This window comes from Bufo gargarizans, chromosome 6, assembly GCF_014858855.1.
Source record: "Bufo gargarizans isolate SCDJY-AF-19 chromosome 6, ASM1485885v1, whole genome shotgun sequence".
NCBI classification, from domain to species: domain Eukaryota; kingdom Metazoa; phylum Chordata; class Amphibia; order Anura; family Bufonidae; genus Bufo; species Bufo gargarizans.
The window spans coordinates 325,712,429-325,728,923 of record NC_058085.1 but is presented as its reverse complement, the minus strand read 5'-3'; the positions used below and the strand labels follow the sequence as shown (position 1 = coordinate 325,728,923).

Below are 16,495 nucleotides of genomic sequence, written 5' to 3'. Positions count from 1 at the left end.
TATATATATATATATATATATTAATGGACAGCGTGTGTGTGTGTATGTGTATATATATATTAGTATAGTACTAGTATAGAAGTATAATATATATATATTTTTTTTTTATGGGCAGTGTGTATGTGTGTATATATTAGTATAGTACTAGTATAGAAGTATAATATATATATATATATATATATATATATATATATGGGCAGTGTGTATGTGTGTGTGTGTATATATATATATATATATATGGGCAGTGTGTATGTGTGTGTGTGTATATATATATATATATATATATATATATATATGGGCAGTGTGTATGTGTGTGTGTGTATATATATATATATTTATATGTTACAGTATTTTCTTGTTAGTTTTTATCTATCAATAATTTTATTATTTACTAACTGGTCACCACTGTATATATTTTTCTTCTCTGCATTACACATACAGATGTAGCAGAGCTAAATTTGTCATGTCAATGGTTTACATAACTGAACAGTATGTTAGCATTACCTTAAGGCAAGCCCCTACAAAAAGCTGAAAGGAAAACTCGGCTCTGCTACATCTGCAGCTCAGCACTGACTGCACTATGTGCCTGCTCTACCTCTGGCATTACAGAGAAACCAGAGACAAATCTGCCAGAGCCAGAAAGAAAGATTAATATTGGTGTGTAATCTTCTCTGTAGATGAGGGCATCCCCGACCTCCCATCTGGATGGAAACCATCAGAATTTCTGGGAATAATTCTAAGATTATGTATAGAGCAGTGCTTATGTAACCATGTGAATCCGACTTGTGCTCTGTCCTCACTGGAGGAGACTGATCATGGACTTAGCATTTAGGATTTTTCAGTCTTTGCAGAAGTGTGGGGGCAGGGGGTTGGTGGGGGAGCCCCTGTACCAGGCAAGAGGGGAGACTGGGGAATTCAGCAGATCGCTGACATCAGCACTGCGGCAAAATGGACAGTTCCATCTGTGCAGCTGGAAAGAAACCCCCTCATCCCTCCTTCAGTCACCTCCTGTGGAATATCTACTGCTGCAGCCCAGCAGATAATTCATCCCCTCCAGGGAAGAGGGGGTTAAATCGCATGGTGTGGCCACCACTGTGAATGCTTCTCCCCTAGCTATTGATCTTGCCTCACAGTATAAAAGCCACAGCTCAGGTGTCCCTCCCTCATCCTCTCTCCAAGATGAGTTTTGGTTCAGATCACTACCTTTCCTCCTCCTATAGGAAGATCTTTGGAGACCCTCCTAGGTCAACCAGTCGCCTAGGCGCCAGCTCTTCATCCAGGACAACCATTTCTGGTGGTTTCAGGTCCCATTCCTTGTCCCGCAGCAATGTCCCTCTGCAATCTTCTTACAGGAGATCTGCCCGAGCTGGTGGCTATGTGTCTGGAGAAAACTTAGACCTGACTCAAAGTTCAGCCACGAACAATGAGTTTAAAATCATCCGTACCAATGAAAAGGAGCAACTTCAAGGTCTCAATGATCGGTTTGCCATGTTCATTGAGAAGGTGCACAACCTGGAGCAACAGAACAAGGTGCTGGAAACCGAGCTGATAGCCCTAAGGGAAAGGCAGGCTGAACCTTCAAGGCTTGGAGAGCTCTACCAGCAAGAGTTTAAAGATCTCAGGTCTCAGATTGAGGAGCTCAACAATGAGAAGGCTCAACTCATCCTGGAGAGGGACAGCCTTGAAGATGATCTTCAGAAACTCAAGGCTAGGTATGAAGATGAGATCAGGATGAGAGAGGAGACAGAGTATGCTTTGAAAGCACATAAGAAAGATGTAGATGATGCCACCTTGGCACGTCTGGATCTGGAAAAGAAGGTGGAATCTCTTCTGGATGAGATCTCCTTTATGAGGAAAGTCCATGAAGAAGAAGTCACAGAGCTGTTGGCCATGATTCAAGCCTCTCAGGTCTCAGTAGAGATGGAGATGGCTAAGCCTGACCTGACTTCAGCTTTGAAGGATATCCGTTCTCAGTATGAGTCTCTGGCAGCCAAGAACCTGCATTCTGCTGATGAGTGGTACAAGTCCAAATTTGCCAACCTCAGTGAGCAGGCAACTCGCAGCTCAGAAGTCCTCAGAGCCAACAGGGAGGAGATGAACGATTACAGAAGACAGCTCCAGTCCAAGACCATCGAGACCGAGAGCCTTCGTGGTACCAATGAGTCTTTGGAAAGGCAGATCCAGGAGATGGAAGACAGGCACATTGCAGAGACGACTGGTATGCAGGTAATGACACCTCAGGAGTCCTGACACTACAGGGGTTCTTGTTATTTCACTTTAGAAACACAGTGTTACATACAAGGGTCTGTGGTAGAGCAGATACTCAAGTGTGAAGTGGAGCTGACTCCTGTCCATGGTGCTGAACCACTCATAGTGTCCTAGGTTCCCATACTGATCTAGTGGCAATTATGTGACTATACCTAGTGGGTATTGTGTTGGTTTTGTTACTATTATTATGTATAACAGAGAACCTTTTTTATTTGAGCTCTTTGCTTTGTATTTCTACACTACCCTAAGTATGGGACCTGATCTATTTAGCTGGAACAGGTTAAATGTGCAATCATGGAGAATGGCTGGGATATATTATAGATGAGGAGCCTTATGTAACACATTCGTGCAGACATTAGCTGCTTTGTGGTGCACTGGAAAGTAAAAAAAAAATCATCTCAAGGAAGGCAGGGTGGGGGAGGAGGGGTAGGGAGTGGCAGCAGGGTCTAACAAAGGCTCTTCTGGGACTGTCAGGAGAACAAGCACTACAAGGTGCAAGCCAGAAAGAGGAGGCTGGCATATTGCTTTCTTCTTCTTATTATTATTATTATTTATATTAAAAGTTGCTAAGATCTCTCAAGTTTGTTATACTTAGAGCAGCAGTACACTGATAAAATCTTTTTTGCCCATGTCTCAATGCATTTAGCTGAAAAATTATCACTATTTACCTATGTAGCTATTTATCTATCTCATATCAGTTATCTATTTATCTGCAATCTATCTAGCTATCTAATATATAAAATATATATTTATCTGTAAACTATCAATTATCTATTTATCTGCAAGCTATCTAGCTTCCAATACTTTATTTATTCGTCTGTCTTCTATCATCCAACTCTTTTATCTGCTGCTTAATTATCTATCTATCTATCTATCTATCTATCTATCTATCTATCTATTATCTATCGATCTATGTGTCTTTATATTTATCTATCATCTATCTATGTATCTATTTATCTATCTATCTATTTATCTATGTATCTATTTATCTACTATCTATCTATCTATTTATCTATCTATCTATGTATCTATTTATCTATCTATCTATTTATCTATGTATCTATTTATCTGCAAGCTATCTATCTTCCAATGCTTTATTTATGTCTGTCTTCTATCATTCAACTCTTTTATCTGCTGCTTAATTACCTTTCTATCTATCTATCTATCTATCTATTATCTATATATATATATTTATCTATCATCTATCTATGTATCTATCTATGTATCTATCATCTATCTATGTATCTTTATATTTATCTATCATCTATCTATGTATCTATCTATCTATCTATGTATCTTTATATTTATCTATCATCTATCTATGTATCTATTTATCTACCATCTATCTACCATCTATCTATTTATCTATCATCTATCTATGTATCTATCTATGTATCTATCATCTATCTATGTATCTTTATATTTATCTATCATCTATCTATGTATCTATCTATCTATCTATCTATGTATCTTTATATTTATCTATCATCTATCTATGTATCTATTTATCTACCATCTATCTACCATCTATCTATTTATCTATCATCTATCTATGTATCTATCTATCTTTCTATTGATCCATCTCTTTGTGTAAAAACCGCCCCGTCGGCAGCTTAGTTCTATGCTCTGGTTCTATGTAAACAAACTACAAATAGTTGATCAAATACCTTGTATGTTCACATTTATATATTATAAAAAGGTTCACATTACTTAAAAATCTCATTTGCATAGCTAAAATATTGTCTAGTATTTTTTTCTCAAGATGTTTGAGATTTAAGATCAAATTGAAACCAGTAAATATTAGATCCACCCAACATAACTTTCGCCGCCATGTTTAGAAGGGAGTGGCACTTTGTTTTTGTTCCATCAGCTTCTTTTTATGTAAACCAGGCGAGCGCGTACAATCTAGAAATATGAATCGCCTGTACAGAGGTGACCTGGTACTTATTATACATGGCTTACAGACGTGGGACTGGAGAGATGGTACGAGCCTTGGTGTGAGCAGCATTATCCCAACCACCAAACCTTTGCGGGTTCTGCAGGCTTCATTTCCCAGGCAATTCATTTTAGCATCTCTCTGTTTCATATTTTACGCTGGTAGATTGCAATCATAGGAAATAGGAACCTGTATGTAATTGTTGGCTCATATAAATCAGTGGAAACCAAAGGGTCTGGGCTAGGGATGAGCAATTCCATTCTAAATAATCAATTTGTCTCATTAGCAACAGTTCTTCACCTGTGAGGGGCTGTCCCCACCTGTGAAGAAGCGCCCTCCTCGTGTTGATTGACAAGGCTAGACATCTCACCTTGCCCTGACAATCTCCCGCCTGCGCCACTGCTCACAGTAGCTGTGCAAGCACAGAGGCTCTGTTTCTGCAACTGGAGCAGCATCTGCGCATGCGCCACTGCACTTCTGGGTAGCAGTGCATGAACAGTTGCTGCTCCCAAAATGGAGGCAGAGCCTCTGAACTTGCGCTGCTTCTCTGAGCAGAAATGTCCGGGCCAGACAGCCGCTCACAGGTGAGAAAATCTTACTAATGAGACAAATAAATAAATTCTTCCATCTCCTGATTTTCTTTATAAAAATTGATATTTAACCTGATAAGGATTGTTTTTTACAGTTACATCACATCCTATATCAAGCAAGTTAAGATGTTAAAGGGGTTGCGTGAGATTAGGAAAGTATATCAACAATATTCCAGAAACAGCGCCACTTTTGCTCATTGGACATGTGCGGTATTGCAGCTGAGCTTATTTACTTGAGGACTGAGGTGCAATACCAGACAGATGAAATAACACAGAGTGGCGCTGTTTCTGGGACGCTCAAATATTTGTGTCATCAACTATAGTTACTGCTACTTACTGTGTAATATATAGAGGCTGGTTCTCATGTAATGAAAATGTACTGGTATTAACCCCAGGTTGCCCTTTGAATCCCCCAGAACATACATGGGTTCGGGTAGTTGAGATATGGGTATTGGATGAGGTCCACACATGTTAATCAGTACCTATAGGGGAAGAGTCCCTGCTATTTATTTTCCTCGGATCTCGCTCCTTGGCTACATCAGGGTATCTGCATGAGGGCACAGCTGTGATCTGTGAATCCAGCTTAGCTACAGTCTTAGGTGGTCTGAGACACACCCACTGCCCTACTGCTGCCTGAACCAATAATGACTCAGGGGGCGTGTCTCAGACTACCTCAGACCCCCTACAAGCAGCGTAGTGAAACTGTAGTCAAAGGTCGCAGTTTTGTACTAATGGAACTAAGCTAAAAGCAGACAAGGTGCACGATCAGTGTGAAGTAAAAAGCCTGTAGACCAGGGGCGCACAACCTGGGGCCCACGGGCCGCATGTGGCACACAGAGCCATGGTTTGCAGCCCCATCTCGCTGTGCTATCAGCTGTGTTTCTGACTACCAGCGGTGATTTAATTCGTACAGCGCTGAATTAAATCAGCAGGTCAGGTCCCCAGCTGTCAGTGACAGACGAGGACCCGAGGAGAAGACAGACGCGGTCCCCAGCTGGCGATCACGTGATCGCTGGGTGTCAGGGTCTTAGCAAAATCTGATACCTGTATACAATGCTCCCATAGGGGCCTGTTTTCCTTTGGATTTACCAGTTACAGTGAAAATAGAGCTAAATACATAAAAAAAAAGTGTTAGTGTCCCACAGAAGTATTTTTATGGCCTCTTGATGGACATACAATGCAATAAAAAAATAGGTATAAAAATTATAAACAAAATATAAATGAAAAATGAAAAAAAAAAAAGTGCAAAAATGAAAAAAAAAAAAAAAAAAAGGGTCAGTTTCCTCCAGAAGTTTTTTAACCACTTCAGCCCCGCTAGCTGAAACCCCCTTCATGACCAGAGCACTTTTTACACTTCAGCACTACACTCCTTTCACCGTTTATCGCTCGGTCATGCAACTTACCACCCAAATGAATTTTACCTCCTTTTCTTCTCACTAATAGAGCTTTCATTTGGTGGTATTTTATTGCTGCTGACATTTTTACTTTTTTTGTTATTAATCAAAATGTAACGATTTTTTTGCAAAAAAATGACATTTTTCACTTTCAGCTGTAAAATTTTGCAAAAAAAACGACATCCATATATAAATTTTTCGCCAAATTATTGTTCTACATGTCTTTGATGAAAAAAAAAATGTTTGGGCAAAAAAAAAAAATGGTTTGGGTAAAAGTTATAGCGTTTACAAACTATGGTACAAAAATGTGAATTTCCGCTTTTTGAAACAGCTCTGACTTTCTGAGCACCTGTCATGATTCCTGAGGTTCTACAATGCCCAAACAGTAGAAAAACCCCACAAATGACCCCATTTCGGAAAGTAGACACCCTAAGGTATTCGCTGATGGGCATAGTGAGTTCATAGAACTTTTTATTTTTGTCACAAGTTAGCGGAAAATGATGATGATTTTTATTTTATTTTTTTTTCTTACAAAGTCTCATATTCCACTAACTTGCGACAAAAAATAAAAAATTCTAGGAACTCGCCATGCCCCTCACAGAATACCTTGGGGTGTCTTCTTTCCAAAATGGGGTCACTTGTGGGGTAGTTATACTGCCCTGGCAATTTAGGGGCCCATATGTGTGAGAAGTACTTTGCAATCAAAATCTGTAAAAAATGACCGGTGAAATCCGAAAGGTGCACTTTGGAATATGTGCCCCTTTGCCCACCTTGGCATCAAAAAAGTGTCACACATCTGGTATCGCCGTACTCAGGAGAAGTTGGGGAATGTGTTTTGGGGTGTCATTTTACATATACCCATGCTGGGTGAGAGAAATATCTTGGCAAAAGACAACTTTTCCCATTTTTTTATACAAAGTTGGCATTTGACCAAGATATTTTTCTCACCAAGCATGGGTATATGTAAAATGACACCCCAAAACACATTCCCCAACTTCTCCTGAGTACGGTGATACCAGATGTGTCACACTTTTTTGCTGCCAAGGTGGGCAAAGGGGCACATATTCCAAAGTGCACCTTTCGGGTTTCGCCGTTCATTTTTTACACATTTTGATTGCAAGGTACTTCTCACACATTTGGGCCCCTAAATTGCCAGGGCAGTATAACTACGCCACAAGTGACCCCATTTTGGAAAGAAGACACCCCAAGGTATTCCGTGAGGGGCATGGCGAGTTCCTAGAATTTTTTATTTTTTGTCGCAAGTTAGTGGAATATGAGACTTTGTAAGGAAAAAAGGAAAAAAAAAGAAAAATCATCATTTTCCGCTAACTTGTGACAAAAAAATAAAAAATTCTAGGAACTCGCCGTGCCCCTCACGGAATACCTTGGGGTGTCTTCTTTCCAAAATGGGGTCACTTGTGGCGTAGTTATACTGCCCTGGCAATTTAGGGGCCCAAATGTGTGAGAAGTACCTTGCAATCAAAATGTGTAAAAAATGGCCTGCGAAATCCGAAAGGTGCACTTTGGAATATGTGCCCCTTTGCCCACCTAGGCTGCAAAAAAGTGTCACACATCTGGTATCGCCGTACTCAGGAGAAGTTGGGGAATGTGTTTTGGGGTGTCATTTTACATATACCCATGCTGGGTGAGAGAAATATCTTGGCAAAAGACAACTTTTCACATTTTTTTATACAAAGTTGGCATTTGACCAAGATATTTATCTCACCCAGTATGGGTATATGTAAAATGACACCCCAAAACACATTCCCCAACTTCTCCTGAGTACGGCGATACCAGATGTGTCACACTTTTTTGCAGCCTAGATGCGCAAAGGTGCCCAAATTCCTTTTAGGAGGGCATTTTTAGACATTTGGATCTCAGACTTCTTCTCACGCTTTAGGGCCCCTAAAAAGCCAGGGCAGTATAAATACCCCACATGTGACCCCACTTTGGAAAGAAGACACCCCAAGGTATTCAATGAGGGGCCTGGCGAGTTCCTAGAATTTTTATTTTTTTGCATAAGTTAGCGGAATATTGATTTTTTTTTGTTTTTTTTCTCACAAAGTCTCACTTTCCGCTAACTTAGGACAAAAATTTCAATCTTTCATGGACTCAATATGCCCCTCAGCGAATACCTTGGGGTGTCTTCTTTCCGAAATGGGGTCACATGTGGGGTATTTATACTGCCCTGGCTTTTTAGGGGCCCTAAAGCGTGAGAAGAAGTCTGGAATATAAATGTCTAAAAATGTTTACGCATTTGGATTCCGTGAGGGGTATGGCGAGTTCATGTGAGATTTTATTTTTTGACACAAGTTAGTGGAATATGAGACTTTGTAAGAAAAAACAAAAAAAATATATATATATTTCCGCTAACTTGAGCCAAAAAAAATGTCTGAATGGAGCCTTACAGGGGGGGTGATCAATGACAGGGGGGTGATCACCCATATAGACTCCCTGATCACCCCCCTGTCATTGATCACCCCCCTGGTAAGGCTCCATTCAGACGTCTGTATGATTTTTACGGATCCATGGATACATGGATCGGATCCGCAAAACACATTCGTACGTCTGAATGGAGCCTTACAGGGGGGTGATCAATGACAGGGGGTGATCAGGGAGTGTATATGGGTGATCACCCCCTGTCATTGATCACCCCCCTGGTAAGGCTCCATTCAGACGTCCGCATGATTTTTACGGATCCATGGATACATGGATCGGATCCGCAAAACACATGCGGACGTCTGAATGGAGCCTTACAGGGGGGTGATCAATGACAGGGGGTGATCAGGGAGTGTATATGGGTGATCACCCCCTGTCATTGATCACCCCCTGTAAGGCTCCATTCAGACGTCCGCATGATTTTTACGGATCCATGGATCGGATCCGCAAAACACATGCGGACGTCTGAATGGAGCCTTACAGGGGGGTGATCAATGACAGGGGGTGATCAGGGAGTGTATATGGGATGATCACTCCCCTGTAAGGCTCCATTCAGATGTCCGCATGTGTTTTGCGGATCCGATCCATGGATCCGTAAAAATCATGCGGACGTCTGAATGGAGCCTTACAGGGGGGTGATCAATGACAGGGGGTGATCAGGGAATCTATATGGGTGATCACCCGCCTGTCATTGATCACCCCCCTGTAAGGCTCCATTCAGACGTCCGCATGTGTTTTGCGGATCCGTTCCATGTATCCATGGATCCGTAAAAATCATACGGACGTCTGAATTGAGCCTTGCAGGGGGGTGATCAATGACAGGGGGGGTGATCAATGACAGGGGGTGATCAGAGAATCTATATGGGTGATCACCCGCCTGTCATTGATCACCCCCCTGTAAGGCTCCATTCAGACGTCCGTATGTGTTTTGCGGATCCGATCCATGTATCTGTGGATCCGTAAAAATCATACGGACGTCTGAACGGAGCCTGACAGGGGGGTGATCAATGACGGGGGGGGGGGGGTGATCAGGGAGTTTATATGGGGTGATCAGGGGTTTATAAGGGGTTAATAAGTGACGGGGGGGGGGGGGTGTAGTGTAGTGTTTGGTGCGACTTCACTGACCTACCTGTGTCCTCTGGTGGTCGATCCTAGCAAAAGGGACCACCAGAGGACCAGGTAGTAGGTATATTAGACGCTGTTATCAAAACAGCGTCTAATATACCTTTAGGGGTTAAAAAAAATCACATCTCCAGCCTGCCAGCGAGCGATCGCCGCTGGCAGGCTGGAGATCCACTCGCTTACCTTCTGTTCCTGTGAGCGCGCGTTCACAGGAAATCTCGGGTATCGCGAGATGACGCGCCGATGCGTCCAGGAGGAACAAATCAACCACCTCCCGGACGCATCGGCGCGTTAGGCGGTCGGGAGGTGGTTAATAACCTATTGGGGGACATATCTGGCAAAAATATATTTAAAAAAAAAAAAGTTAAAAAATGCGGACAAATAAAAGGCAAAAATAAAAACGCCCACGTCCATGTGACAGCAGGGGGAGTGCATCACATTACCATAGGGTGCATAGGGTAGACCGAGAAGCTGGTGTGGATATTAAATGAAAGCTAACAGATGGGAAATTGATGTGTCCTGCCCAAAATGACTCAAAAGGGGACCTCCAGGTACATTTACTATTCCCCAGCTTACGTTAAATTTTTATATAAAACCTGAGGGTCACATTAAATCTTAGCTGCAGTAGGTACTACGGCGCTAGTGCGTTTGACGAGGATAATAATTGCAGTCCACCCTTGTGCACTCAAAGTACTAAGTAAACATATACATGGAGAGAAGCATATCTGTGGACACAGTAGGTAACGGCTTCATTCAGTATGATGTCATGTTAAGTATTTAGAAACATGGGTGTACACAGCCACTAAATATATCCTGTATATAGATCATTGGTCTTCAACCTGTGGTTCTCCAGCTGCTGCAATACTACAACTCCCAGCATGCCCAATGTAGATAACCTACCTAGTTGGCTAAATCCAGGTAGTGACACAAGCCAGAGCTGGGAGGCTGACAAACCTTTGAAGGGATTGGTGATAAGTGTCTAATCGCTGGAGGTTTCCCCTCTAAGACCCCCACAGATCACAAGAACGAGGGTCCTGTGCACCTTCTTTGAATGGAGAGGCGTTTGAGCATGTGCATTGCTGCTCCATCCTAAAGTCTATACCAGTGATGGAGATAGCCATCCCCCAGAGATCAAATACGGAACAGGTGATAAGTGTTCACCTTGGGACAACCCCTTGATGAAGATCAGGATGTAGATTGTACAGTTCATTGAAGAGAAGGCCTGGCCGGACCCGATTCTAAACATTACATATGTCTTTTGAGCTTAATTGTGTAATTATGCAATCAGAATGTAATCACGTTTTAGCATTTTGTAGACCATATCAATCAATAATCCTTGTGGCATCCGTGACTAAAGGGGTTTTCCGGGAGTACAATACTGATGACCGCTCCTCAGGACAGGTCATCAATATGTGATCGGTGGGGGTCTGACTCTTGGAACCCTGAGAGCCAGTTTGGCTGTGGCCTCCTCACAGCATTCACTTGAAGAGGACTGAGCTACACATAGACCATGTGGCCAATGAATGTGATGTCACGGGCCTAGGAAAAGGCCACAGCATTCAACAAAGCACCATGACCTCTTCGAATGGCTCATTGGTGGGATTGCTGGGAGTCAGAATCCTCACTGATCTGATATTGATGACCTACCCTGAGGATAGGCTATCAATATTGCACTCCTGAAAAACCCTTTTAAAATGTAGGAAGGCTCCTTGAATAATTCCTTGGTCGGTTGATGGTAACTTTTAGAAATGTACTGGAAACCACACTGTAGTTAGCTTGCTAATAGGCTGGAATCACCATGTCCATTTCTGTCCCCTTCATTGCAGCATCGGCCCCTTGTGCTGACTAACCGGGCCCTGTGTAAAGATAACAATCCTTCCCCCAACATGGACGCTGATGGAGGAGACCATGACTGGACCTGTCCATCAGAGACACCCATAGAGCAACACTACGCATGGCTTGGGCAACTAGCGAATGCGCAGTGCCATGTACAATGTTACATAGTAGAGGCTGCTGATGGGTCTAGTTATGTTTCCTTATATCAGTGGCCATATTGGAGGAAGGATCACTATGTTTAGACAGGAGCCGACTGATGCTGCAATGAAGGGGACATCAAAGGAAAAGTTCTTCTTAGGACCTGTGGGTAAGCTGACTACAGTGCAGTTTCCAGCACATTTCTAAAAGTTACCATAAACTGGCCAACTCCTTATATATATTGTCTTTTACGTCATATGGATGTAAAAGAGGTGAACCTCCCATTCGGGACTCCCCTCTATTACCCAGAGTCTCTGTTTAGGACCGCTCTCCCTCCGGAGGACCTTACCAGTCTTTTGTCTTTACCTGTTATGGATATACTAGGGGAATATGGAGGATTGGTACATGATCAGAATATACAGTATTATCAGAAATGACACTGTGCATGTTATCACATTGCTGGAGCTTTGGCACGGCATGCTACATAATATAATCACTGTCTCTTATTGATTACAGGATACCATTAATCAGCTGGAAAATGAGCTGAGGAGCACAAAGGGCGAGATGGCTCGCCACCTGCATGAATATCAGGACCTGCTAAATGTCAAGATGGCACTGGACATAGAAATTGCAGCATATCGGTAATTTGTGCTTCTATTGGATTCTTTCAGTAGTGTTCATGAAACAGTTGTGTGTAAAATCTGCAGTATACATCAGTGAGGTCAAGTGTGAGATCGAAAGCAATAGCTCTGATGTCTTTCTATATTTGTATCAAATTATAAATATCTTTCAATGATATCAGAGTAAAATATTTTATCCTATATGCTATACTTAGTTTGTCTGGAGGCAGAACATATATGTAACAGTGATGCATGTAGCCCGGGCCTCCATTAGGGCAGTACTGCTGTCAGGGGCCCAGAGCAGCCTCCTGGGTAGCAATTTTGAGTACGGTATTTGACATCTGCAACTTCATTAATATTCACTTCAGAAGCTGTGTGAACTCTTAATATTCACTACAGTGCAGAAGCTGTGGGGCCTGATTAATATTCAATTCAGTGAATACTAATGAAGCTGTGTGGTCCTTCCACTCCACATGGGGAAGGAGCCCTGTCCTAGCACATTGACTTTTGCTAAAGAAATACATTTGCATGCCATTTGAACCTTAGACCTTCTATATGACAGGCAGGAGATTAACCACTACACTATAGACCGGCTCTATTGAATATACTGGATTGTCTGTGCTTAATAAGCTACTAAATTATTATTATTATTATTATTATTTTCTTTACATGCATAATATTATATAAATAGTATATTATCATAGTGAATGAAAAAAAAATTGCACCATTTTTAGTTATGCTGTTTACAGATCACCATAAATGTCTACGGGTTTTTATGATTACAGAGATAGCAATTACTATGCTTTGACTGAATGTAACTACTACTGTGAAAGAAAAGCTGGAGAGTTCTATTTTTTTCCATAACCTTTACAAAAAAAAAATTTCTGAGTTATCTGCTGGGAATTTAACCCCAGATCTTCTGTACAGCAAGCAGCAGATTTTGCCACTACTGAGTAGAAGAGCACTGTAGTAGGGACAGGATTTTCTGACTCTAAGAAGCTACTAATAGTATTATTGTTTTCTTTACAGGCATGATATAAAATAAACACTAATAGTGTTTAGTAGCTTTTCAGGCACAGAAAATCCTATCTGCACATCAAATCAGCTTTATAGAGTAGTGGTAAATCTGTAGCCTGCTATATGGAAGGTCTGGGGTTTAATTCTCAGTGGAGACAAGTAATAATAATAATATAACAATGTAATAATAATTCCTTTATTAAAAGTTATGGCAGAAAAAAAAAAGTTATGGCAGAAAAACGGAACATCTAATTCCAACTTTTTTTTATGATGTTTTTGATATTACCTTTTTCAGTTAATGTTAGTAAAAAAAAAAACAACATTACAATAAATTCGATTTTATTATTAAATATTGCAAAACGGTATTTGGTATTCCCGTAATCATAATAACCCGTACAATATCGTGAGCACATAATTTATGGTTATCGGTAAAAAGCGTACATAAAAATGGTGCAAATTTTTTCTTTAATTTAACCCATAATAAAAGTTGATTCATTAAAAATTTAAATCTTACTTATGTGTATGGCAAAATGGCCTAACACACATAAAGAAAAGAAAAAAGTTATGGCTGTAAATGTTAGAAGGGCCAGGGGGGCACATGATTTGCCTGCATGGGGTGCTGAAATTCTTGATGGCGGCCCTGGATGTGGCAAAAAGAACAATAACATGTATTTGCAGTAAAAATATATTTTCTGTACTGGCTACTGGTGTATTGTTCCCACTATTTATACTGTCTTGCTGCTTAATTGGACAGGACTGAAGCCCTTGTGTAAAAATGATAGCAGGCAGGTGCCTATAGGGAGCCCCATGAGAGCGAACCTGCTGAAGGGAAAATGTGCACCGAACAGTGTGTATTCCTGTCTAAATTATAGGCACAGATAGGGTAATTAGGTACTCAGTGGGGAAGATTTATCAAGACTAGTTCTATGCTCCATCACTCCCTCTAAGTCTGCCCCCTTTTCTTGCCACTTTTCGCACATTATGGCACAAATATGGTGTAAAAGCATTGGTAGATGTCCCCCACAGTGCTTTGAGAGTGCAAGGAGCACAGGCTGGTAGGGAAGAGGAAGGACAGCAGGTATTGTGAGAAGCGCACCACAATGTTCTGCATACATGACAAGGTGGGGCCTATATGAAGGACAGAGTCGAAGGCACCTGATAATGGGAGTCGTGTTTAAAAGCCGGTCTTTGATAGCACCTGCGTTGACACCTAATTTATGATACGGTGCATGCCTTGTCGTAAATGAGGCTTATCCTCTGGCAGTCCATGCACCTGGAGTGAAAACTACCCTAGTACTTGAGTTTCCAGGCGTAAATTTTCCCCCAGGGGCGAGGATGGCGTAAAAACGCCACATGCAACAAAATATTGTCACATAGGCATTAAAAAGTCACAAAAAGGGTTCTTTACGCCAAACTGACATTAGTAAATATCCCCCAATGTGTCTACAGACCCCTGAGATGTAAATCTGGTTCTATTTAAGATTGTTAAATTTTCTTATGTCGTTTTTTTTTCCAGGAAATTGTTGGAGGGTGAGGAGACCAGGTTTAGCACCAGTGGAATGAGCATTATGCCTCCAAACCCATCCCACAGTTATTCTTATCAGCCTCGATCCAATATTTCATCCTCTTCCAAAATAACATCAGCTTCATCCTCCACAAGGAAAGATGAAGCAGATGCAGGCAGCAAAACAGCCTCTAAAACACCTACCCACAGAGGAGGAACCTATGAAGAAATCATTGAAGAAACTGTTGTTTCAACCAAAAAAATAGAGAAGTCAGAACAGAATGACGGTTGAAACTACCCACTAGGAATTTATTAATTGATCCATTAAAAATTTTCACTTTGTCATTGATTCCTTCACTGTTAGTTCACAGCTAATGCTTGTATCATAAATGCTCACCAAGGTTTTCTTCATGTTGAACATCATAAGGAGCGAATTTTAGGTATGGATCTATATATAACCCATACGCTAGTCTAGAACCTCAAGTCCATCCCATGGTGTTATAGGACAGATTGACCTGTCATTGAAGGTACTAATCTATCCTGAAAGTAGGAGCAAAAGAAAACATTCCCAAACCTTTCCTGTAGAAATGTTTTACTTTGTTCCTGCCCCTTGGATTCGTTCTCAAATCTGGTGATGGTAAATGGAAGAACTAAGCCTAAATTCTTAAAGGGGGTTTTCAGGACCAAAAACAAATTTTTCAAATGTTCTCCCTTCATGCTAAATTGCACACAATACCCTCCAGATACATTTTCCTACTCCTCCAATTAACTCACTGCGGGGCTCTATTGACTGCATCAGCAACTTTCACTTAAGGCTCTTTACATCGCTTCAGTCCTGTATTCCCAGGGATCATTGTGCTGGTTTTCTATATTTCAATTATTTTATTAATATTTTTGAATAAGAAAAAAGTAAAGAAACCAATGCAATTACATCCCATACAATCAGATCTGGGTACATAAGGTTACACGTTCAATAATCATAACATCACTCTACCAAGGACTTTAGAAACCAGGTCGGGAATGACATCTGCAGGTGGTTATTTGCATATCTCACTCCTGGCCCAGTTTCTAAAATCTCTGTCTGTATGGTGGCCAGACCTGGCTTATATCTCCAGCTGCTATACAGCCTGAGATAGAGCAGGTTTAGCCAGGCCCCCTTGACATTTTGGGCCCCACAGCAACCACTATGGTTGCTAAAGCGGTAGTTCCATCCCTGCAAGGACTATAATCCTAATGGAAATAATAAAATACACATTCACTGCAACAATTTGATGTATAGAAGAACATATAAATAATAGAAGTGGGAATCCTCCCCAATCTCCCAGAGCCATGCTGAGTTTCTCTAAAAATAATTGCCCCTACTGTATGTGCTGGCTTTCTAGTAGAATAACAATTTCTGTAGTCTCAGTGGAGATCCAGATTGCGGGAATGGCACAGTTTTAGCAATGAAGGTACATTATGAAAATATTGATTAGAAGGTGTTCAGCATACGAATTGTAGATCATTGCAACCAAAAACCCCTTTGAAGGAGTTGCCCAGGATCTACTCTTTTTCCAGAGAGAGCACCACTCTTGAAACTACTTTAAAAAGAAAGAATTGTGAAACATCTCATAACACCAACTCTGCAAGTT

At 41.2% G+C, this 16,495-nt stretch overlaps 1 protein-coding gene across 1 annotated transcript; it reads left to right on the top strand.

Annotated features, from left to right (window-relative positions):
- The first annotated feature begins 1,179 nt into the window (after window positions 1–1,179).
- INA (internexin neuronal intermediate filament protein alpha) lies at window positions 1,180–15,156 on the top strand. The gene is made up of 3 exons (XM_044299692.1): window positions 1,180–2,226; window positions 12,240–12,364; window positions 14,877–15,156. Exons 1-3 carry the CDS (start codon window positions 1,180–1,182, stop codon window positions 15,154–15,156), a joined length of 1,452 nt encoding a protein of 483 aa, XP_044155627.1.
- Window positions 15,157–16,495: the final 1,339 nt, after the last annotated feature.